This window comes from Liolophura sinensis, chromosome 6, assembly GCF_032854445.1.
Source record: "Liolophura sinensis isolate JHLJ2023 chromosome 6, CUHK_Ljap_v2, whole genome shotgun sequence".
Classification (NCBI taxonomy): Eukaryota; Metazoa; Mollusca; class Polyplacophora; order Chitonida; family Chitonidae; genus Liolophura; species Liolophura sinensis.
Genome location: NC_088300.1, coordinates 56372918 through 56398124, shown reverse-complemented (window position 1 = coordinate 56398124; position 25207 = coordinate 56372918). Strand labels below are relative to the sequence as shown.

The 25207-nt window shown below is 39.2% G+C and overlaps 1 protein-coding gene across 2 annotated transcripts; it reads right to left on the bottom strand.

The window, feature by feature from the left end:
* Positions 1-2341: 2341 nt before the first annotated feature.
* On the bottom strand, positions 2342-23770 carry LOC135468534 (N-acetylneuraminate 9-O-acetyltransferase-like). 2 transcript variants are annotated; one of them, XM_064746835.1, is made up of 21 exons: positions 23525-23770; positions 21375-21486; positions 20475-20658; positions 19860-19964; positions 17170-17218; positions 16732-16803; positions 16381-16471; positions 15523-15607; positions 14520-14644; positions 14003-14064; positions 13121-13217; positions 11512-11626; positions 10518-10607; positions 8173-8292; positions 7579-7735; positions 6716-6804; positions 6338-6439; positions 5660-5800; positions 5073-5150; positions 4076-4168; positions 2342-3180 (listed from the first exon to the last, which is right to left on the bottom strand). In XM_064746835.1, exons 1-21 carry the CDS (start codon positions 23631-23633, stop codon positions 2974-2976), a joined length of 2283 nt encoding a protein of 760 aa, XP_064602905.1. In that variant the 5' UTR covers positions 23634-23770; the 3' UTR covers positions 2342-2973. The 2 variants fall into 2 exon arrangements, with proteins under 2 accessions (XP_064602905.1, XP_064602906.1); XM_064746836.1 differs by lacking the exon at positions 23525-23770 and adding an exon at positions 22840-22933.
* Between the last annotated feature and the right edge of the window lie 1437 nt (positions 23771-25207).

Sequence of the window (25207 nt, the reverse complement as noted above, 5' to 3'; positions counted from 1 at the left end):
CGTAAAGCCCGGGTTCAAAGTAATGACTGGTGTATGTATTAAATATCTTACATCTGATTGAGAGCAATGTAACGTGTTTGAGATGTCACTGCCACGTTGCTTTTGTCGCTGTGTCTTTTATTTTCTTTTATTTTTGTTTATTTTATGTATTTGATTGCCGTCTTTTGCCCTATTCAAATGCGTATCGAGATGTAGATCCAATAAATCATAAAGGAACTCGTTTATGCCAGAATTATTGGAAACCTACGGTGGACCATTTGTACTATTTAAGACTTTCAACATTTCTCGTAATTTACACCTATTCACAGACATTCTCTCGGAAAATATCAGTAAAGTGATCTGCCACCATACTCTCTCCCCTATCTGCAATGTATCCCCCCCTCCCCCCTCTTCATCACAGCTTCGATGAACTCCATCCAGGTGCCTTTACCACTATACTTTGAACTGGCGCCCTCAGGTCACGGAGGTTACGTAATAATAGCTCCGCAAACTGATGTTATGAAAAAAAGACTCGGTTAGTATGATCGTCGTCAATATAATACTTAATAAGGCAGCGGGGTAATTTACAGTCAAATAACGACAGGTCACCAACAGCCATGCGTAGTGGAAGATTCACTACCTTCCTGAGTGTATTCGTTGCATGCCGATGCTGCCTCGCTACCTCGTTAACTCGCTTTGCTACCTCGCCCCGTATGAGAAAGGGCGGGGTAGCGAGATGTCGTCTATGGGCTTCCATACCTGTATGGGAGAAAGACGAAGGAACAAATTTAAATTCTTCAGTTGTAACATTCAGAGAAAAAAATATATATTAAGATTTAATTAATTTTAAGCTTTCTCAGGTGAGATGGCATCTTCTCTATCCCATAAACCTTCGGCATCCTTAATAAATTTTGCACTGACTGCTATCTGTTATTTAGAACCTGCTGACTGAACGCTAAAATGAATCACAAAAAAATGTATTTGGGGGGAAGAATGCAGTTTGGGCCGAGACCGTTTGACATAATTTGTGATAAAATAGTCGAATATTACACGGCTAGTAAATCAACTGATTTCACGTCAGTGATGATCAGTAAATGATACAGTCCTGCCCCACAGCACTTTGTGAAATGGCCCTTCGGCTACACGTATCTAAATCGTTGTAACCGTCTCAAAATGATGTCACTTCATGGAGTGAATAGGTAAAGGCTACGTCACAGCTTATGCCACACAGCCTGATAGCAACGTGTTTCATGGGATAAAATTCTCAAGATGGCTGCTTCAACTCACTTTCCAAGTGTGCAGTATTGTCATTTTGTTATACATGTTATTCGGTGAAATCTAATTAAAATAATAAAGAATGATACTTTTTAGAAAGCTTGAGTATCCTGCCTTCGGTTGAAATATGTTTCAGCCAGGCGCTGTCTTGTCTTTCAGTGTTGAGTCAGGGTGCATGTGAGAAACAACACTATTATGTGAAGTCCGACTGCCAGTAACGAACCAGTTTCAATGCAGAGTCCAGGTTCAATGCAGAGTCCAGGTTCAATGCAGAGTCCAGGTGCATGTGAGAAACCACATTATTATGTGACTGCCAGTAACGGACCATAGGTTCAATCTGGAGTCAGGGTGCATGTGATAAATAATTACTGTAGATTAACGATCAATACGGCTCACTGCTGGGAACCTCGAAGTTTTTGTTGATTGTGGCATTGAGCTTGGAAATATGAGATTTGGCTGAAAACAGTCAGTTGATTATAAACCACGATGCATGACCTAACTGTGGAACCAGTCTGTAACTGGTCAAATAATAAGTTTGGCAGGAACATGACAGCTGCTTTGAGTGAAACCAGATAGAGAAATGACAAACACCAGTGCGGAGAATTATAGAGTGAGTGAATGTGCTTGGATTTAACGTCGTACTTAACAATTTTTCGGTCATATGACAACGAAGGAATCCTTAGAGTGCATGTAATGTGCCTCCGTGTTGCAGGACAGATTTCCACCGCTCTTCTATCTAATGCTGCTTCACAGAGATGCCTTCCCGAAGGCAAGTAATCCGCCCCGCCCGAGCCATTATACTGATACGGGTCAACCCGTCATTCCATTATCCCCATTCATGCTGAACGCCAAGCGAGGAAGTTACAATTTCCTCTTTTAAGGTCAGGTGTGACTCCACCCAGGATTGATCCTGGATCTACCGCCACAGACGCGGGCGCTCTATCAACTGTGCTATTGGGGCCTGTGGAAAATTATGGAAACACTTTTTTAAAACAGTAAGAACTCAATGTAAAAAAACAATCAGCAAAATATTGTAAATATTTATTTCAAAACATTTACATATGATATATGTTAACGTCATGGGCTGTTTCTCTTTTCGCTGTTTTAAATAGTATAGTTGAGTAAAACCAAAAACGTTCCTCTAGTTCATCTATAGAGCCCCACAGAAAAATACACTTACAGTTAAATAACTTATTTCCTCCAAAACGTTTTGGTCACAGGTTCATCAGTCATCACAAAGACTAATATACCAGATAGCGCTTTCGAGCGCAGATAAGTACGCATGAACAGAACTGGTCTTTCTGGGGCAAGCAAAAGTACATGGCGATTTATGCCTAAGCTACAACACTGTACACTTTGGCGACAGGCGAGGATTCCGCTCTCTTCTCCTTGTGTGTGTAATTTTGTAACTAGTCGACTTGAAACTATGCTTAAATCCCGGAAAGTTTCGGATGTCCCAGTTCAAGATTCACATAAACTGAGCAAACTTTGATTATTGTGAGTTACTTCCGACGGCTGCAATACTTTAACGTTGGAGGTAACGTTATTTATCCCCTCTATGACCCGGATGTGTCACTCGACACCCCTGTTCGCTTTAAGTTCATAAACTTCGTTTTTTGTATATAATATACCATAAATTAACCCACACGCTGGGTGTAAAGTACCAAGTCATAAATAACAAAATGTACAATTATATAACAATTTCTTCATACAAACAAATCAAGATTTGGGTAGTAATGGCGGCTTTGTTACTTTCCTCTGGATGAAGTATGAGGCAAAATGAGCGGTTGCCGTCTGAATCTCGCAGCAGACGGCCACAAAGATGAGGGTTGTTGTTAGAACGTTGAGCACTGGATGACCTGGGATGAACACCAATATCTTGTGTGTGTCATCAGCAAGCCAGATGTGATACTGGGAGATAAACAACTGAAAACAGAACATTAGCTAGTAAATTTAACGTGTTTAAAGACAACCAGCAAACCTATGATGTGGTACATGTATATATTTCAGTTCATTTCAACACACAAAAGGTCTTGTCTGTTAACCTGTATTTAATATTATTGACATATCACGACGCTGTCTCCTTGGAGCTGGCCTGACATGATGTTGACGTGTTCCTACTGCTGCCTCGCTGGAACACTATACCTAAAACACTAGACTTAACGCCCTTTCAGTCTCACTGTGCCCTGGAGAATAGAGGAGCACATCTTAATCTGTCCCTTAAGTTGGACATCTGGAGAGGAGGTAAAAGATCACCTAAAACACCACACATGACGCGCCGCCCAGTGTCACAGTTCCCTGAGGATTAGAGGACCAAATCTTGATCTAAACAAGGAGGTACAAAGACCACCTAAAATATCAGACCTTGTACCCCATCCAGTCACACCGTACCCTGAGGATTGGAGGACCAAATCTTAGTCTCTCGTCTTGTGTAGGGCGTAAAGAGAAAAATGATTGAATGAATGCTTGAGATTTAATGTCATACTTTTTGAGTCAAATGACGATAAGGAGTCATTAGGTGTGTGTACATATACTATGTCTTCTTGGGGCATGGAGAATCCATGTCGCCAAAGTGCTCTCCCCACTGAAGTAAAATGTCGAAGATATTAGACATGGCACCCCACCCAGTTACATTGTACTAACACCGGGCCAACCAGTCCTGTTTCCTTGCACTAACCACTCAGTACTGAGCGCCAAGCGAGACAGCTACAAGTACCATTGTTACGCCAAGAGAGGAAGTACAAAGATGATTGTTAACCAGACGAGCATCGTTACTATACAAAGTTCCATGTTCACGATACCTAAAATACATAAGACTTACTTCCAGTGATATCTTGCCGAACCAGGCAAAAAGGGTACTATAGGAAGACCGGATAGTAGGATGAGTGTTCCTTAACAGCACAAAGCTCAAGACCTCAAAATGAAATAAAACGCTGGAATTAGTGTGAAAGAGACAATTTGCCTTGTTCAAATACAACATATATAATCCCAGTGGTATAACAAAAATTAACGAAAGATAAATGTCCACATTTAAAAAGATTTCTTTCAGAATCTTTCGGTAGTTGATGTATATGAGCAGGATAAGACCGGCTTTTTGTTTTCATTGTGTTACTCGTAATTTATTAATGTCAATAATGTTTCTTTTATACTTCTGCTGTATACGTAACGTCTTCCAGCAACCAGCAGGCTCTGACCGGTTTCCTCCCACCATAATGCTGGCCATGGTATAAGTGAAATATTCTTAGCTACGTCGTAATACACCAATCAAATAAATAAATATACGTAGCCTACGTTTTACTCACATATTATATGTAATTTATAGCAAAACAATGATACGATTGCACCAGAAGAAGACAACATATGATGTGTGGTTTTCAAACCACATTTGGCACAGTCGGTTAAATAGCTAGATTGGTTAAACCATAATACAATCAATATTTACAGGCGACATTTGAGGAAAAAATTTTGTGTCGCCGACTATTTCTTTGGTGTTTGGAACAATATTTTTATACATACTGCTTAAGACTCATAGCTGTACGTGAGTTCAATAATAATATTAATGAAGTCGAAGCATCACCACGTAAAGGTTTCACAAGCATTAGATCAACATGCTGGGTTCATTATTAATAATAGTAATAACTGGATAATGATCCCGGTATGTGGATCGAAAGTTTGTGAAACCTTTTACATTTTCGTGGTGATGCCTCGACTTCATTATTATTAATAATTTGTTTGCAGTAAACAGAGATACATCACTCCATATTAGCACCGTTCCACAAACAGAAAACACACCAGCTCACTCTGTTTATGATACTTACCGGTAAATATCCGAAATACGGATAAATTTCGTTGCAGCGGTATTTATCGGGACATAGAAGAGCAAATGCTGGGTATGCCTTAGAAGAGAAAAAGAACAACGGATCATACAATTGGTTTTGTGACATATACGAAACAGGGAGCCATTTATTTATCACGGAGTGTTATGACCAGGGTTTTCGTAGAAAGAACACTAGAGATGTTCATGTCAAACGCTGATTTAGAACATGTACACATCGTACACTGCATACTCCGTACAGCCCAAGCGTCGCTCTCTGCATTCACTTTACACCACTACCACCACTAGACATGCTTGACCTTTGCTGCACGTGCGATGCACGTGGGCTTGTTTTAGTCCGTCAGAATCATGTTGTGCATACTTTAGATAAACAAAATGCGTGTGTATAAGGTGCTATTAGAAGCAAAAGTTGAGAGAGTGTTTTCGTGTTTTCTGACATCATTCCATGCCTCATCACCGTGACTCGTTCAAGATTTCTGTACAAAATTTCCCAGTGGTGGCAGTGCTGTAAAATGAACGTTGATAGCGAAGCATGCGCTGTAAGAAATATGCGTAGATTGTAGAACTTACCGCCATTACCGCCAAGGCCATGGCTATTATGAGGCGCGTGAACCGAACTGAGAACAGCGGCTTGTCTGCAGACTCTTGTATCAGATGGTTCCTTTTCATATACTGATAAGCCAAAGCGCAAAACATTCCACAAACCACACTCTGTAACAGATACACAAACTGGGACATTGTGACGATTTCGACTGATATTCGGAGATATTGTGAAGGGGGGTATAATAGTTTTGTAAACGTTTGTGATGTTCGTAAATATGCACGGCTACTGTAGATATAATGAACAAGATTGCACGAATACACATACTTCAGGTAGGTAAGTAAACTATGATGCGGGAATGTATAGATTCGAATGGATTTTATGTACTTGATAAGTATGATTTACACTGATGCTCAGTTACCAGTCAAACTATCACTCCATCACATAGTACGAAAGAGAACTGGATCCATTTTCGAACTTTCAACTTATTTTTTTTGGAGACTTTTTGTTGAATTTTATAAGTCTTTCTGAGACACGTACATATCATTAGACAATTTTAAGATGTGAAAATTTAATAATCCGAAATACTGAAATACGTTGAGAACAACCTGTGATCCCGAATACTTTTCCATAGTTATAGGATCCTTTTGTTACAGTATATATGTAGGATAGTACTGCCAAAGCCGTGTGTGGCTGCTCTGACTTACGTATCTGTCCAGTTGCCAGCGAAAGCGCCACTCATGAACGCTGTCGTCCAGAACAAACATACGGGCCAAGACTGGGATCGAGAAAAGACAGTCAAACCCGGTCTGAGAATAGACAAAAGACATAATATATAGACAAATGTTCTTTTCCACAATAATACGCCGTTAGCTTTCAATTCTGGCAGGCATCAAAAGAGAGAGAAGTAATCAACTGGAGGCAAAATAAGAGGTTAATGACAGGTTAGTGAAAGGTCAACCTTACATGTTTAGACCCCAGATTTAACAGGAAATGTTCTCTTTAACAGGAAATGTTATTTTTACAGATCCCCAAAGGAAATTGTGAGCCCACACGAATGTTCAATCACACATCAGCATGCTTACCTTACAGACATACAATAACGTGATGACAATTGTCAATACGACAAGCTTTGATCCCATACCCGCGTACCAATAGCCTTGGTTCTGCTTACCTACAGAAAGGAAATAAAATATACCCTCAAATGGTGCAGTTGTTCCGTTCAGCAAATAACATCAGTGCCTGGCCTAAGTCAAATGTTGTTTGCAAGCTGTGTTATCAATAGCATGAATTAGCTATTCAACAACGACCCATTAATTGTTGATAACGCACCGTTAATAATTTTAATACCCTTGAAGGGATATAGAATAGACGCTTAATAGCTGACAGTATGATCTGCGGGGTTAAAACCTTGGACACGCCAGCATAAAGGCATCAGATACCTAAGTTCAGCCTAGGCTAGGGATAGACGGGGCTTGCTTATGTCTCACACCAGCCGATCGGCGACGATTCTGTATTCCTTTGAAATTATCTATTTATCTGTATATTTGATTGGTGTTTTTCTCCACACTGAAGATTATTTCACTTATACGGCGGCGAATCCATCTGAAATAACCATTAAATAATTACTACATACCTCAGTTCAACATACACAAAATGTCACATTATAATTCAACGCTAATCGAATTATCATCATTTTAAAGAATTCTGGGCAGTGATCGTCGATATACTCATTCGATGGACGGGTGGGTTAAGTCCCTGATCAACTCAGTTGTAGACTAGAATCCAGGGCTCATTGGTCAGGATATGACTTTGTCTCAAAGAGTAGCAGATGCTTTGTTACAGAAATAAATATGATCGCCGATATGGGATGAAAAACTTGATTGTGGAATTAGACACTTGTATATTAGAAGTTGGAACTTTATTTCATCAAGGATATACAACTCACTTTCTATCAGGCTCGTTGTGATCTTCGGATACATCGCCATTGTGGTATAGATGACGACAAACCAAAATGATACCAGAGGAACGAAATAATAGAACTGATAGGCTCGATTCATCACAACACAGAGTAACAGGACTAGAAGGTTTAGCCGGATGAAAGTCTACAACACAAGGAATGAGAATTACATCCAACCAGTCAACATGCTCAGGTATAGTATTCAGAAAGTATAAACTGGCTGGATTGAGAACAATAGCTTTACCGAACTCAACTGTATGCTAATTATAACTGAATGGAAATAGTGGAGACTATTTTATCGCTAAAGGTGAAGATGTCCTCCTGCATCATGTCAATAGGTTAGGCAACTGGATATATTTATTTTGATACATATTTTCTTTTTGTTAATCGTCAGTTTCGTGCTCCGGACAGCATTTAAATTTTGTAAGGAGAGCCAACAACACAATGTGTAAGCAGCAAAGGGTTATATGCTGTTTAAGGGTTTTACACTGTTCAACCGTTCGCAAGAACTCAGGTATTGTCAGACGCTGGCACGACCCATTGTTTATTTTACCCGACGATGACAACTAGTATAATACTCACCTGAAGAACCCGCTTGACACCAAAATCTCCTTTGAGAAAGAAAAATGTAAATTGCCCATATCCATTGAGGAATAAGTATGACGTCACAAGGAGCCTGACTACAAAATAAATAGGTAGGACCTGAAAAAAAAGAAAGTGCATTTTGATAATCCAAAACAAGTGAAAATTCTTATCCTGCTTTGAGACATACAGTGAATCTTTTGCCTATGGTGGCCATTTCCATTATCGGTGTCATAATCTGTACCCAATACTTTGTTATGTGCACGACTGCCGTCAGTTTCTAAATATAGCTTGCCACTGTTTAAATATGCTAAGTTCAGGGAGTGCTGTCTGCCTCTACCTTAGAATGTTCCAGAATACGCTCAGTTCGGTGCCTGTTTGTTTACATCAAATGTTCAGGAATTTCTTATTCTAGACAATTCCACCAGGCTATATAAGACCTATGAAAGCAGGTCAAAGGGAGAAAACGGAGAAAGGAGAATTATTGAGAGCTTGGATACTTTTGCTGTGTATTACTTTAGTAGGCCTTATGTGCTGAATTTGGGTGTCTCTATAGCCTCTGGCTTTGTTATATCCTATCTCCACCGAGCACTTGTTCAGTCTGAACTTGTATGTTTAATTTGTGCTCTTGTATACACAGTGCTTATTAGTACACGGACCCTGTCTGTGGAATTTTGTGTATATTTCGCCATACACTCAGTTATACTGTGGATTTTCCCTCTTGTGAATTTGCCTCTGAGCATTTATGTCTGTGTGGTATATATATTGTGGTATATATATTGTGGAATATATGCGTCCGTTTGGACTTGACATTGTAAGTACTTTAGTATTTGTATAGATACTGCTATCCTTTCTTGTTAAACTTAAGTACTATAGTATTTGTATAAGTCTTATTATCTGTTCTTGTTAAAGCTAATAAATTGTTGTAAAATAAAATCTGCAGGTTTTGGTTACTTTTTTGTGCGGCTAAACTGTCGTGTATTTCGAACAAGCCATCTCTTTATAATACAGACAGTTTGGGTCGTAACAACTTTCTTTTGTCGATCTCCTAATTCTTTTTGTTTTTTGCTTTTGGGCAGGTTTACGTCATATGATTTAGTTTAAAATGCAATTCTCTCACTAGCAATGGAAATTGTGAAATTCATTTTTACAAAATATTTATCTGACATATCTGATTTAAAAACAAATGATTTGGTGTAGCCAGTTTTAATTATTATATTCATATCTAAGGGACGACAAAACAGTGAGGTTATCCCAGGGTTTATATACTGGCTGTTCTTGTTTAACGCCATAGTCAAGAACTTTGCATTTATATACGATGGTACATGACCAGTATAGTATGGGTGGAGAAAACTGGAAGGGCAGGTGTGAGTGAGTGAGTGAGTGAGTGATTGCTAGGGATTTAACGTCGTACTTAACAATTTTCAGTCATATGACGACGAAGGAATCCTTAGAGTGCATGTAATGTGCCTCCTTGTTGCAGGACGGATTTCCACCGCTGTTTCATCTATTGCTGCTTCACTGAGGCCACGCCCGAGCCATTATACTGATACCGGTCAACCAGTCGTTGCACTATCCGAAGGGCAGGTGTGAACCGCCGGCAAGTTAACACTTGTTATGATTGGTCGTAACAACACCCGTGAAATTTTTGACGTATGACATGTAATACTGGTGGAAGGAAAGTGGTTTACAGCAAACTTTACGTAAGACGTCACGAAATAGTACCGCCGACACCTTATTGCTCAGGGGTCCAAAGAACAATGGATGGCAAATTTAATTTTGCAATTTGAATTTACCCACATCAAGGGAAATATAACACAACTGAACAACCTCACCGTGAGAGCCTCTAGATCACAAAACCATCCAACGACATGCACAACAGTCAAGACTGAACCTTACCTGTTTTCACCTAATTATATGCAAAGTGGGTGAGCTGATGGCCTACGGCGACCAGAATAAATCAATAGATCAGTTGATTCCTTCATTTAGACAATTGTCATCATATTTATAGCGCTAGTTCATGTGCATGTCACCAAGATCAGACACAGACGAGGTAAGTAGTTCAGTTGCTCAAAAGTGTATTAACAGTTAAGCTCGGTGTTAAGTTTAGCCTGGACTGAAGACCCATTAGTTCTGCTTTAGTACCAGATAAGATTTAAGGCTGGCTTAAGTTTAATACACTGTTGAACAACTGGGCGCACCAGGGTTACCTCAAACACGAGAATCGTGAAGCTAAGAGGCCCTATATAAATTGTAATTTTGAGAAAGTACATGTACGTCGTAGGGCTGAACTTCCCGGCATATCCGGCTAACGCCCTGACACGTTTTAATGGAGACAGGCTTACCTTACTGGCCCCTGTGAAATGATAGACAAGGATGACAAGCTGCATCCAGCCCTTCCACTCTTCCGTCTGCTGTCTGTGTAACAATGACACCTGAACCAAGAGAGGACATGCCCAAAACGATGTACATTCTGCCATAGGTAGCCATATTTAATAGGTATGTTTAATCTGATAACACTATTACTAAAAGAATAGCTAATTAACATAATACATTTCCTGAAAGATCTGAGGGCTAAGATTTTTTTCAAATTTGTGTGTATGTATGCACAAGGTTTTAGGCAAATTTGTTATCTTGTATATAATGCAAACCAAATGAATGATAACAAAAGGTTAACGACGAATGTCCGATTAGAGGCAGCCACACATTGAGTGATTTTTCAAGTTGTTTAGGTTAACTTGCCAATGCAATACACTTGGACGTTCAATTTACGTCACCGGAAGTTGGCTACTTCCATATATGGTCAGGTTATTCTCTCGTACGTGTGCAAACGTTTCTGAACCAGTTTGAATATTTCATTAATACAATGGCGGCCAGTTATGGTGAGAGGAAACAAGGTAGAGTCCGGACGAAAACTACGACTATCCGCAGGTTGCTGGAAGACGTACGTACACATACGACCGCAAAGGAAGCCTGCCTGAGCTGGACTCACAGCGACAGCATTGGTGAGAGTCTCCTGGGTCATTTCCACGGAGGCCCTCCAGAAAAAAATGTAAAAATTAGTTGACTGCATATTTGAAAATAGCAGATATTTGTGATATTCAAAATCGCTTCCAACATTATTGCGTCATATCGGTCATATGCTGGCCACCGTCGTATTAGTGAAATATTCTTGAGTATGGCGTGAAAGGCCAATCAACTAACTAAATAATTCCGACTTATTTAATATAATGATGCCTCATAATAAAGACACACCGAAGACACCAGAAATAACACCCAGCTACAGTATACTAGTTTACGGCTAAATTAATATCTGAAACATCCTCAAGCCCAACTTACGTCATCTGACTTCTTGAGAGTTAGAAAACCGGCAAGGGCGACAAGTGATAGAGAAATGAAGAACCTGAGATGTGAATACTGCTTGACCTCCTTTATGATCCAGTCAACATCCTCACTGCAATGAGAGAAAATCATGTAAAGACGTTATCTGTACCCACACCCTTTGTCTGACTGCATGAAAAGCAACCACTGTAACCATTTAGCCATAACCCACTCAACCTAACGGTCTCGTGGACCATGCGCAGTTCAAGGGAAAAACTAACAAAACTCCACATTAAGCTGATAGTACCTCGTGACTTTCAGACAGCTTGATCTTCTCACCGTACCCTCCAATATTACCACGTAATTATACCAAACGTTCTAGTTGCTGGAATTGTTTCTTTGTGCATTTGTTTGCTCTTAAATCGAGGAACACGAAGTTTTGGAAGAGTTGCGCAGAGAAACTGCTTCTAATGTGTCGAATCGGCGGTAAACAACATTTACTGCATCTTCACATGAGCATTAAAACTTCCCTAGCGTAAATCGATGTCTCCCGAGTGGTCCCCATAATCAAATAACGTGTTCTGTGTCCGACGAGCCAAAAATGATCCATGGCAACCGCACAAATTCACTAAAATAAATACATTTTCAGAAATTACACCCACTGTGGGCACCATCTCGTTCTAATAGTCGTACATACACGTGATCGGTGTGAGCAATCATTGGAGTAAAACTAGGCAAGTTGACTGTTCCACTCCCCCTGTCGTCAGATGGCTTGAATCGCGTCAGTCTCGCTTGTCCTCCCAAGTGATCATAATGGTGACAAACAGCTTTCGGACACTTTGTGTGTAGTGTCAGTGCGGTTGTCATGGATCTTTTTTTGTTCGGTGAGACTCAGAACACGTTAGTTGATTATGCGGACCACTCGACTGACATCGATTTACGCTAAGGGAGTTTTAATGTGCATGTGAAAACGCTGTAAATGTTGTTTACCGTCGGTTGAACACATTAGAAGCACTTTCTAAACGTAATCTCTCCCAACACTTCGTGTAGCTCGATTTAAGAGTTACATTCCGCAACTACTAATACACACTCTCCGACGAATAGTGACTCAACCCATTGACAAAAAGTATAACGTTGCAAAAACGCTCCATACACCATTCATTAAAAGAAATTGGCTGATCAGTAGATCAAATTTAATTGAAAGCTGATATTGTTTACCAAGTATTAACCATAAAACAAAACCCGATACGAGATAAATTTATGTAGTATATTAACACAAATTCACAAAAAATATTAAATACATGAAAGTAGCAAAGAAAATAATACGCTGTTGTTCATGACTTCCTGTAAATATACAAGATGTCCTAGCAAACAAGTTAGAGAGACATACGTTTAAAAGAGCGATTGACATTCCGCTACGAGATAAATTTATGCAGTATAGTAACACAAACTCACAAAAATATTAAATACATGCAAGTAGCGAACAAAACAATACGATGTTGTTCATGACTTCCGGTAGATATACAAGATGTTCTAGCAAACAAGTTAGAAAGAAATCCTTTGGAAAGAGGGATTGACATTCCTAGGCAAGTCGAGTTGTGTTACAGTTGCTGCTGATCCATCTTACCGATCACATAAATGGAAGTACGCCATGATTAGTCCGAGTTTGATGATGGAGCCCAGTAATTCCAGTTTGTGGCCCATTTTCTTGGCTTGATCACTGTCTAGAAAGTAAATGTACGAAATCAATAAGATAACAATCTGAGCGCTGCTCCAGGAAATATGCGCAGGTTACGTTGACCGTAACTACCATGGAGATCACGTCAAAGCTATATGTTGACAAGGTATTTACAATATACCTAATCTATACACGTCTGCTTTGAGGAACAAAGCGTTGAGGTTAGCTGGTAGTCAAACATGTCTGCACCGTGTTTAAAATATCTGTGTTTACAGTATATGTATTAGCAATATCTGTGTTTATAATATCTGTATTTTACAATATACATGTTTACAATATTTGTTTTAACCATGTGAAACCAAACCCAACTTCATTTCATGAACCTACATTTCATTTATCATCCACAGAGTTATTTTCGCTCTCAGATATATAAGAGGTGAAAATATACAAATATGGAAGGAATGAATGAATGAATGATTGGGGTGTAACGCCGTATTTCACATTTTTTCAGGCAAATTATGATATAGATTATAGAAGGAGAACATGACACCAAATGATATTTAACAGCATGGAGGGCTGAGGAGTGCTGAACCAAATGTGATTAATCAGGAGAGCTGGCTGCAATTTGAATCAGTCTGTTCAAATCAACATCAGCTACTGTGCGTGACATCATTTCACGCAGCTATACACAACACACTCCTGGTGTTAACGGAGACAAATCTCTTTACGATCTGAAAAGTTGTCCAGTGCCTATTAAACACATTTCCAAACAAAACGTGTAGTTTGACCATTTATATCCGGGAGACCCGTGACCCGGCTAGCTCAACTCACCTGTAGTATTCCCTAGCCAACATCGTCGTATGTAAACTGATACACATTCGTAGATTATAAACCTGGAAAAGGGAAACACGAAAATATTGCTGATTTTGCAGGTTACTTCAGCATAACGATCTGTCACCAATATAAGTCTATATAAATATATCAATAAATATATGTCTGGTTTTCTGCCATATGACTAGCTGATGTGGGTATAAATATATGCATACTACTTATTAAATCACATCTACGGACATTAAAGAAAAAATGAAACGTTAATAATTTGGCTGAAGCAATTATACTTAAATCTTATTTGTTTGAAACTGTAAGAAAATAAAATACTGTCACTTAAGACCAGACATAAAAAGGCAATAAGTATTACTTATATCACTGTAACTTCTTAAATACGGTCTATTGTTCAAATTAAAATAGGAAAAAACGTTCTTTCCACATTTGATTTCCCTGTTTAGAATTTGCTAACATTTAAAAGTGTGTTTATGGTTAATCAGTTAATGTAATTCAGCACACTTACAATATGACAACAACTGGAGTGAGAAAAGTGAACAGGGACTTCTTCTCGTTGCCACCAGTAAAACAGGTGTGAAGTTTGGAATGTAAATCTCTGTTACAGTGCCAGTTCCACAAAAGCTGAGATTTCTGCGAAGAAGAGTGAATTAAGTTCAGATGAGAAACTTGTAATTTCTGGTTTCAGTGAAAGTTCAACGAAAGCTGAAAGTCCTGCATGCGAAAAATAGTGAAATAAAATGCTTAAAATGTTTAAATATTTAAGAAAAGTTTCTGTGTACAAAAAAAATCGGCTGATTTGGTTGCGGCTTTAAGTCAGGCGTTTTTAAAGATACTTTGCGATATACGGTAGTTTCGTGCTCGATCACAAACCTGCATGACCGCCGTCATGTAAACAAAATATTGTTAAACATGTGCGGCGTAAAACTCTAATAAAATAAAAAATTGCATAAAAAGGAATTATGGCACTCAGAGAGCGTAAACCGCCACTACAAAAAAGGGGACAATACTCTGCATTTCTGTGGTAAATTGTTCATGCTAAAGAATCAACAGCATTCCAGGATCCCCAAATCACGACCAAAATTAATTAATCTGTAGCTCAAGGTCAAAATATGCACAACATTACATCCAAACTGAGATCCCTGCATAAAATTTTCCTAATTTATGTTGCTGACAGGCAGACAGATAAATTAACGTCAGTAAAAACATGACCCCCTACGGCGGGTGCTGTAAATCTGTCTTGTGATTACAACTGTTACATATCTAAATACAAGGGTAAAGACAAGGTGGAATCCGGCTCGGCCCGTTCTTGTATACATTCAGACTGGGGATATTTTATGTCAATTCCATTCTTATTCTATAGGCTATTATCTTTTCCTTTTACAATACAATGGCCCGTTTCACTACTGTACATGTCTGTACCAAACAATATATTTGTTCACTTACAGTTCAAACTAATAAAAAAGGATGTGGACAGTAATTCATATAAGACGTGTGAATATAAAGCTTACCAGATAGACGGCCTTCGAATGATCGGATGCTTTAAAGTTTGCGATTTTCAAAGCTGACATCCAAAATGTAACATGTGCTCTATCCCTGGAACATCAAAAAGTTTAAACATTTGTAATAAATCAGTTACAGTATTAAAGGAGAAGAAAATTTAAATATCAAACAAATACCACTGAAAAGAGTATGCATTTCCTCGCAGGTGCATGCCATAAAAATATTCTGATATGTGCCTCAAGCTGATAAATTATAAGTAAATTCAGCGCCAAAATCCGTTGTGGGCGTCTCTGTGAACTAGTCCTGAAGCCTCCTGTGTTAAGAGGAGAATTTCTGTCGGAAACCGCCGAAGTGCAGTTCGTACATTTCCGGTAGAAAATGTACGTGACAGCCGGTTGCTTCGGTGATTTCCGCTTGACGACCGGGAAACCGGAATCCTGGATGTAGGTTCCGAGTTTACACGAACAAGCCGGCAGGTTTAACGACTCTCACTGGCTGAAAGGCAACACACCCTCAGCATAGATTACAAGGTGTTAAAGATGGAGGATCAGCCTATAGTGCCATTTTAACAATTTTCTTCTCCTTTAAGATGCTCTTCATACTTTCAGCACAGCCTCACTTTTTCTTAGCCCCAAGACTCAGTCAGTCTACCATTTCATTTCCATGAAAATTTGTACAATACTATTCATAACAAAACACACAGGCAGAAAGCTACGAAAATAAGAAACAAAACTGGATATACAGTGAAAGAGATGATATCTAGTCCAACTGGTGACACAGAAAACAGAAAAATTTCAACTTGTTTTGTCCAAAACTTAAAGCCTCGCCCAAGGATCAGTTTATGAAAAGACTTTGACAAAACTTACAAGAACTTTTTGGACAAATTATTATATAGTGTCTCCTCTTTTGACAGGTGGAGAGATCCAAGTTCAGCAGAGGTCGCTTTCGTCTGAGTTTCTAAAAGAATGAAGAATAAAATAAGGGTATATGACATGAACAACAGAGGAAACCAAAGGAATTAAGATTGCTGTGACAGTTGGATAACAGTAGGAACAAAAACAGTTAGGATTGTTGTGATCTCCAGACAACAGAGAAAATCTACAGGATATGGATTGTTGTGACCTTCAGACGACAGAATAAACGATGAGGATTAAAATCGTTGTAAAAGCGTATGGATTGTTGGAATTATTACTTCGAAGACCGGTCAAAACACATACCAAGTAGCATCCACAGACAAAGGGTGTTCTGACAGGCTTTCTCAATGGTGGGCAAGGCCAAGGTCCAGTTAGCTGAAACAAACCAAGATAAAAACATTATCGATACTTGGGGTGTTTATTCCTAGGATACTCTATAGTCACAATAACCGGTTTATCATGCTTTATGACAATTACGCGTTGATATCATTCAGTAACTCAAGAAGTAGGTTTATTTCACAAAATTATGACAACGCTGGCATTCAATGAAGGTATTTTCAAGATGTATAAAATATGCCATATTATTCTTTTTTTTTTAATATATGAACCATTTTCGTGTTTTACGTTCTACAATTGCTACGAGACAAAAAAGGACAATTCTTGACTTAAGTATTATGAATTATACTTGAATGATATGGATTTACAATTTTTTCTGGTCCATTTATGTTGCCTGAATATTACCTTCCATAGATTCCTCATCCAGTCCCCCGTCCAACTTTCTTTCATTCTGCTGCAATTATTAACCAGTAGGTATCATTAAAGCTACGATTGATTTGTGCGTGTTTTAAATACGCATTTAATATTATACAGAGTAACTATGCTATTGTTTGACTGAAAAGTTTACTTTGTAAGACGTAAAAAGTCCATACCTAAAATCTTCAAATTACCGAAAGGGAAGAAAACGTATCCTTGCATGCATGAAATACCCAATATGCTAGACACGCAGGTCTATAGTTTTCATACACAACACAGGCCAATTTCAACAGCTGACACCTAAATTTACCCAGAGGCCTCCACGTGCCACACGTGCAGTGGCAACATGTGTTTCATATGCTAATTGCTTCACAATGCTTAAGTTCAAGGTAAAATAAAACAAATCAACTTAATTCAGCTTAAGTAAGAGAGGTTCAAGAAACTGTGGCACGCAACCGACATTTAATATACATATAACATTTATTGACTACCATAACGGAAAAATTTTTAAAAATTAAAAACAGACTACGTTTAATGAAGTGCGCATAATCTAAAAGACAATTTCTTCCTGATTTTAAACATGATCTCCACGATTTTTGTTCACCTTTTTGTAGTGAATAAATTAAAATTTGTGGTTCTACTTTGGGCCATATTGAATAAGCTGGCAGTGACGTCACCGATTCTTTGTGGCTGATAAACACACCCTGATTGCTGTACTTCTACGTTCAACATTGAATATACATGAAGTACTACATTTATAGGTGCACTTAATGTAGAAGTATAATAGTTACCAAAATAGAATCTGTGACGTCATTGTGCTTCAACTTCAATAAAACAATTAAAACCTTTTAACAAAAAATCGATCTCAACGATTGAAATTATTTATTGTCATGGATGTTTCTAAATTGTCAGTATCGAATGACAGTACATATCATTTACAGAAAAAGTATAGAAATTAAAACCATTATATAAGCAGGCAGCGTAAATTTTTTTCCATTTATGTAATCATATTGTAAAAACATTATTAAATGAAAGGCCTCAATTAGTATTTTAGGATATTACATCGTTAAACAGTGATAAATGGGACACACTTCAACTGTTTATAATTTAAAGTGAAAAAAAGCATAGCCTCGACTAGCATCTAAGACAAAATGACCCTTATTACTCAGAGTCCGGAAGAAACTACAAACGGGGACATAATGACCTGTGAAAATGGCGACAGTGTAACTAAAGGCAGAAATTACTTAATGGCCATATTGTATTGACGAAATCTTAGTCTCTATGAGTCGACGTTATGCAGAAATTACTTAATGGCTATACTGTATTGACGAAATCTTAGTCTCTGTTATTCGAGGTTATGCAGAAATCACTTAATGGTCATACTGTATTGACGAAATCTTAGTCTCTGTGAGTCGACGTTATGCAGAAATCTTAGTCTCTGTGAGTCGAGGTTATGCAGAAATTACCAAATGACCATATTACTGACGAAATCTTGGTCGAGATTACTTAGTTAAGTAATTTCTGCATAACCTCGACTCACAGAAGCTAAGATTTCGTCAATGCAATATGGCCATTAAGTAATTTCTGCATAACGTCGACTCGGAGACTAAGATGTCAATACAATAGGGCCATTAAGTAATTTCTGCCTGTAGTTACACTGTCCCCATTTCCACAGGTCATTATGTCCCCGTTTGTATTTTCTTCCGGAAGTGACGTATTACATACGGAGAATTTTCGTAGTTTACTCTGAGTAATAAGGGTCATCTTGTATAACAGTGTTGATAAATCATCGGTTCACGAGACTTAATTTCTTTGAACGAAAAATAAATGTTAGTTGTTCGCTATACGGGCAACAGAGACAGTAGGGACGGTATGGACACGCAGAAAACGTATACCAAGATACCACGATGGGCGTCCACAAAATTCAGATCGAATGGCACTTTCTCGTACTCGTTTGGGGTTAAAGATAAACATCAAAAAAGAAAATACTGGTGGATTTATGACCTTGATCTTTTCCCCTTCGTTGAGATTTCCCCGGCATTCTCTTTTAAGTTGGTAACAAAATAAACAATAGAATCTACAGGAGAAAGATCATACCTGAATTCAGAGGTTTATCTCCATAAAATGAAAATCATTAATAAATCATAAAATCTCCATAAAATGAAAATCATTAATTAATCATAAAATCTTCATTTTTTTGTTTTTGGTGAAATCTTATTCAAGCTCTATCTCGCCGGTGTTAAATTTGCTTTTTCACCTCCAGTGCTTTAGTCATGTGACAGACAGTCCCTGATGGTTGATTCAGGGCAGCTATGACATCATTGCCGAACACTGAGTAGCGTTAAACACCATACATACATAATTTTATAAATCAAATATATAAGGGAGAAATGTACCGCACGAGACCATATCGGGAACTACATGGTCGCCGTGGCTTAACTGTTAGCGCGCACGCGCGGCTAAGTGACCCAGTAAGCTCTCAACAATGCGATCGCTGTGAGGTCCCAGCCCATGTTGGCTTCCTCTTCGGCCGTGCGTGAGAATATCTGTCAGCAACCTGTGGATGGTCGTGGGTTTCTGCCCGGTTCCCTCCCACCATAAGCGGCAAAACGCCAGTCAAAGGAATCAATAAAACTCTAAACTTTAAAATGGGGGAAATTAAATACCGAGTAACTTACCCATCCCATTCCATGAACCACCAAGTTTGGGGCAAAGTTGCTCCGTTCTGTTAAAACCTTATACTCTAGACGAAGTTCATTAATGCTCTTGGCAGATCGGTATTCCTGTGAAAGCATATACATAGCACTGCATTATTTCATATCGGCATAACGGTGGCAAAGTCAAGTCTAAAAGGAAATACTGGGTTGAACAACAATACTCTCAACCCCAGGGAACCTTTCTGTCCAAACTGGTATACATGTACGCCTATAGCGACTAGAGGCTGATTCCATAGCATAGAGCTATTTCTGAATCTTTAAGTTGAAATACGATTGTAAAGCCTGAAGAAATCAAAATTTTGGTGACCATATCGGTGTTATCTTAAAGGTAAATGTTCCACAATTCCACTGCTAGTACCAAAAGCTGAGCATCGTGACATGGTTTCAAATGTCGAGTTTTGTGCAAATCGGATAGCTCCTTTGGGAGAGATGGCGGTGTCACACGCAAGGTAACAAGCTCTGAATGGATGATGTAATATTTCGACTGAGATCGACGTTGGGTCAAAAATGCTCTGAGGATAGCACAGTACTTCCTCTGTCGTCACCAGTAAGAGACAGCCTTTCTCGGATACTTACGAAATCGACACCCAGTATATTATCAGTCAGTGCTGCCGACTTGGTATCTTCAGGCACGACGTAGTCAGGTTTGACAAACGCCACCATTGATGTGAACAAATCTCTCGCCTGAGAATCTCCGATGAACAGTAAGCTGGTATTTCTTTTGTCTGTCGCCTTATGACTTAAACAATCCCGCACATCACTGTAACCAAAGAGTACTACTAATAAAACTTCACTTCATTCAGCCCCTGACATATATAGTATAATGGGTATAGACTTACACACATATCGCGTCTGCCACAAAAACCTAAATTTTAAACATTTTTAATGATTGCCAATTTAAGAAACTGCCTCTTAAATAGGCAATCATTGAAAGTGTTAAAAATCTAGGACTTTGATAATTCATACAAATTATTTAATGGATTTAGACAAATTTCAGCATCATTGGAGAAATTGTATTTGACAGCAACAAATAGTGAGAATACAGGCTATTTTGACGCTTTTGTGGATCACAAATCTCCATTTTTCTGTATTGTCGTCCATAAAACTGAAACATACGGGACTCCATGATACCAGAAGATTATAATTAAAGAGACGTGTGCTACTACAAAGTACTCTAATGCACAGTGAGTGGTGCATACACAAGCGAAACAACCGATCTCAGATTTCTGGTGCTAAAGCAACAATTAAAATAAATTTATATGTAGCAATCTCACGTTTCTACTTTATCGACGACTGCGATGCATTCTGGTAAGTTTAACAGTTCTCACTGTGGATCACGACTTGCAGACGACAAAATATTTCCCATAACTCCCCAGTATCGCCTTGTATATTTCTGAAACGGGTTAGTCACACTGGAAATGCGAAGTATCATATAAAAGGTATGGGTATATGCCATGTTAATATGACCCACAGTACCTGCTTTGATACCCATACATAGAGCATCCCTCCGGCTGAAACCAGGGCGGGCTCGTGTTGGCTAACGGGACATCTTCAAATATGGCAGCTCCACCTTTCGTCAAAGACCGACCTAAAATGATTAAGATTCGTTATACAAACAATGAAAACACAATAATACACTAAACTTTTACACGGGCTAAAATATTCCATTTCATTTATTCATCTTGAAAATAGATTTTGTTCACAATCTTTTAGACAAACGCGTCTGGCGGGAATAAAATCTCATGGGGCTTGATCTATCCCTTGTAGTGGATAAACAAGAATGTATAAAAACAGTCCGACGAATATCATCAATAAATATTCACAATATTCACAATAACAAAGCAGTAATGGACAGGTGTAAACATTAATATAACATAAAAGCGGCCACAATATTGCAGCACCACGTAGTATTAACTTGTGCTGTCCAGTAAGTATATCGTAAGGACAATTGTAGACAGAATTTCAGAGAAATACGTTTTTCTTTTTCAGATCCAGTTTTGACAGGTATAACGGTGGTACACACGTCCCCACCGGTCAAAGAACGAATAATTCGAATTTGAGTAACTCTGCTTGTACTATCATTGGTGTCGTCAGTGACAGTTATCACGAAATAGGTATTCAATGCATCCATAGAACACCGGTAGATCGCCTGATTGATTTATTTTATATGTTTGATTGGTGTTTTACGCCGTACTCAAAAACATTTCACTTATACAACGGCGGCCAGCATTATGGTGGGAGGAAACCGGGCAGAGCCCGGGGGAAACCCACGACCATCCGCAGGTTGCCAGGAAGCCAGCATGAGCTGGACTTGAACTCACAGTGACCGCATTGGTGAGAGACTCCTGGGTCATTACGCCGCGCTAGCGCGCTAACCGACTGAGCCACGGAACCCCCCCTCCCTCGCCTGATTAAGTAGTTCGTAAAACTGTACGGTCTTAAATTGTATGATATATGTTCAAATGCTGTGTTCTAAACCAAAAAAAAGTATAATGACACTGTTATACACAAATATTATTCCTTCATCAGACAGTGCTCAGATCTTGCCATTAAGTCAAAAAGAAGGGCCAAAATTATTATTCTGTAATTGACCAACCTTTTATGACACTCACCGAGCCCAAAGGGTTCAAGGCAATCACGCCTGTTCATGAAAAATAACCAAATTTTCCCAGACTATACCATAGCAGTTTGTCAGTTATTGAGATGGCCCCCGCCGGGAAGTGTAGACTCTGGATTTGTTCTCTTTTTTTCTCATTTTGTGTTATTGCAATGGATCATTTCTGGTTGGTTCAACTATGAACAGGTTAGTAAATTAGACAGTAGATTTATGCTAGCAGTTAATGTGCCTCACGGTCAGACCGACACATTTGGGACTGTTACTCTCCGTAAGGCTCTCGCAAATGTGTTGCTCGATGAGAGTTCTCCCACTCGGCAAACATACCTTAACCACTGAGGTCCAGTTTACCAATCTGGATTCCGTTGGTTCTGTTGCCTTTCCTAAAGTGGTTTGTCTGGTATCTGGCTATAGGGCCTTTTTTCATGGTTTTTCCATGTACTCACAAACTGATGTCAATAAGATAAACACTTTGCGGTTGTAGCACATGCGTTGAAGTTAACTGAGTGGCCTAAATGAGGCAAATATTTTGATGTCTACCAGGAGGTCGAAGCAATGCTAACTGATAGTTCACTTTCTGTGCTGCGCTACATGAAGGTGCAGTAGAAGTAAGTCAGATCTGTTCGTGGAAATTCACGTTTCCATTCCCCACCCACCACTCATCGCTGCGTAGACCAGCCAATGGAATTCCCGCTTCACTGACAACAGAACCAAGCGTCTCAAACATTCATTCAGAGCTTCAAATAGAAGTGGTCATGCACGACAAATATACATGGCGGTGTGGCTGGTTTATTTATAGACAGTATAGTCGCATGTTTGAAAGACCGAGTTGTGCGTGTACCCTGTGGGGTTGATGTGCACAACTGACAACTGTTCATGGCGTAAACCGACATAAAACAGGGTGCAGCTAATATTTATTTACTCAATTAATAACCGCAGTTGTAAATGACAGTTTCGCCCACAAGTTTTTTTTAACTACGAGAGGACAAGGCTGTATAAGGATTGAATTTACCTGGGTTTATACAATGGTAGATGAGAATGGCAGCGCTCAGGTAAAAGCCGATCTTCACCAGGTAGTCACCAAGCGAGCATCTATTGCTGAGAGCGATGAGAGAGTCCATCGCTGTTATCTCGGGCTGCCGCCTTTCTCCTCAGGGTCGGAAGTTCTTGTCTACCTTCACCACACCGAGGTCACACCCTCGCCACTGTACGTCGGTCTTAATAACACTGAGCCAGTGCTCACTGTGTGTAGTCAGTCGATCAGATCGAGGCCAGCAATATGCAGGCTATTAACTTCGCAAAATGGAAATGTGTACAGCCTCCCTGGCCACCAACAATCGTAGCCTGTCCTGTGTGCACCAATAGTGTATAGGCCTATATGTGAAACCTACCAATCCTGTCCTAACTTGTTACAGGCATTATATGCAATCCGATCAACCGGCCTATATAAACTGCTGTTCGTTCGCTGTCAGCGTGAATAGCTGTTCTAGGGATCTACGTAATACAAGTCCAAATGTCAACAAATCATAGATTTCTCCACTACAAGTATGCTATGTGAAGCGACTCCGACTTACGGTTCCGTCTCTTTCTCTCTCTCGCTGTGATCACAGACTCAATGATTTTGTGTAAGTAAGCTGACTGCGATGTGTATAGCACATGTACTGTATCCAGTTTGATACTAGATAGAGACGCCGTCTGTGAGTTCCCAGAGGTCTCTGGTCAATAATCCATTGTTATTCTATTCTATTATACTCTAGTTTTAAATGAAAGTTCATATTTATACGCTAACCACTGAATATATTCACACCAATAGTTGAAGAGCGAGCGGGCTATATAAGAGTGCAATATTTGTTGATAGGCCCTCCATGAAACAGTTCTAATGTTCTTTACAAAAAGACTTATATTCTTTTAAATTAAGTAAAATTGATATTCTCTACAGGAACATTGATCATTTATGCCAGCGCATAACATCAGTTCGATACCTCAAAAATATCCGGGGGCCTCCGTGGCTCAGTCGGTTAAAGCGCTAGCGCAGCGTAATGACCCAGGAGTCTCTCACCAATGCGGTCGCTGTGAGTTCAAGTCCAGCTCATGCTGGCTTCCTCTCCGGCCGTACGTGAGAAGGTCTGTCAGCAACCTGCGGATGGTCGTGTGTTTCCTCCCGGCTCTGCCCGGTTTCCACCCACCATAATGCTGGCCGCCGTCGTATAAGTGAAATATTCTTGAGTACGGCGTAAAACACCAATCAAAAAAAAAAAAAAAGAGTTTACCGAGGCCATATGGTTTCCTTGCACGCTCATACCTGACGCCATCATATGTGGGACTTTCATGCCGCATAAAAACTCAATCAAGTAGGTTTATAAATAAATGAAAACAGCGGACAGTGTTCTTTCTTCGCGATGAAAGCAGCTTTTTGATCAAGCGGTATGCAAGGTATACGTATATATGGAGTTATTTCGTTACCTCAAAATAGACACAGTTTTGAAACTTATCTACCTGGCAATGCACAGGTATTGTTTCTATGCATTGACTGTAAATGTTACTTTATCAGTTCATAATACAGACAGTATTAATTTAGTACAAAAATATGAACAATAATAATAATAATAAAATAAAATGTTACATATGGAAAAATTTGGTCATACGTATCGCAAAACAATACGGTGTAAAACATACACTGCATGGCGGGAATAAA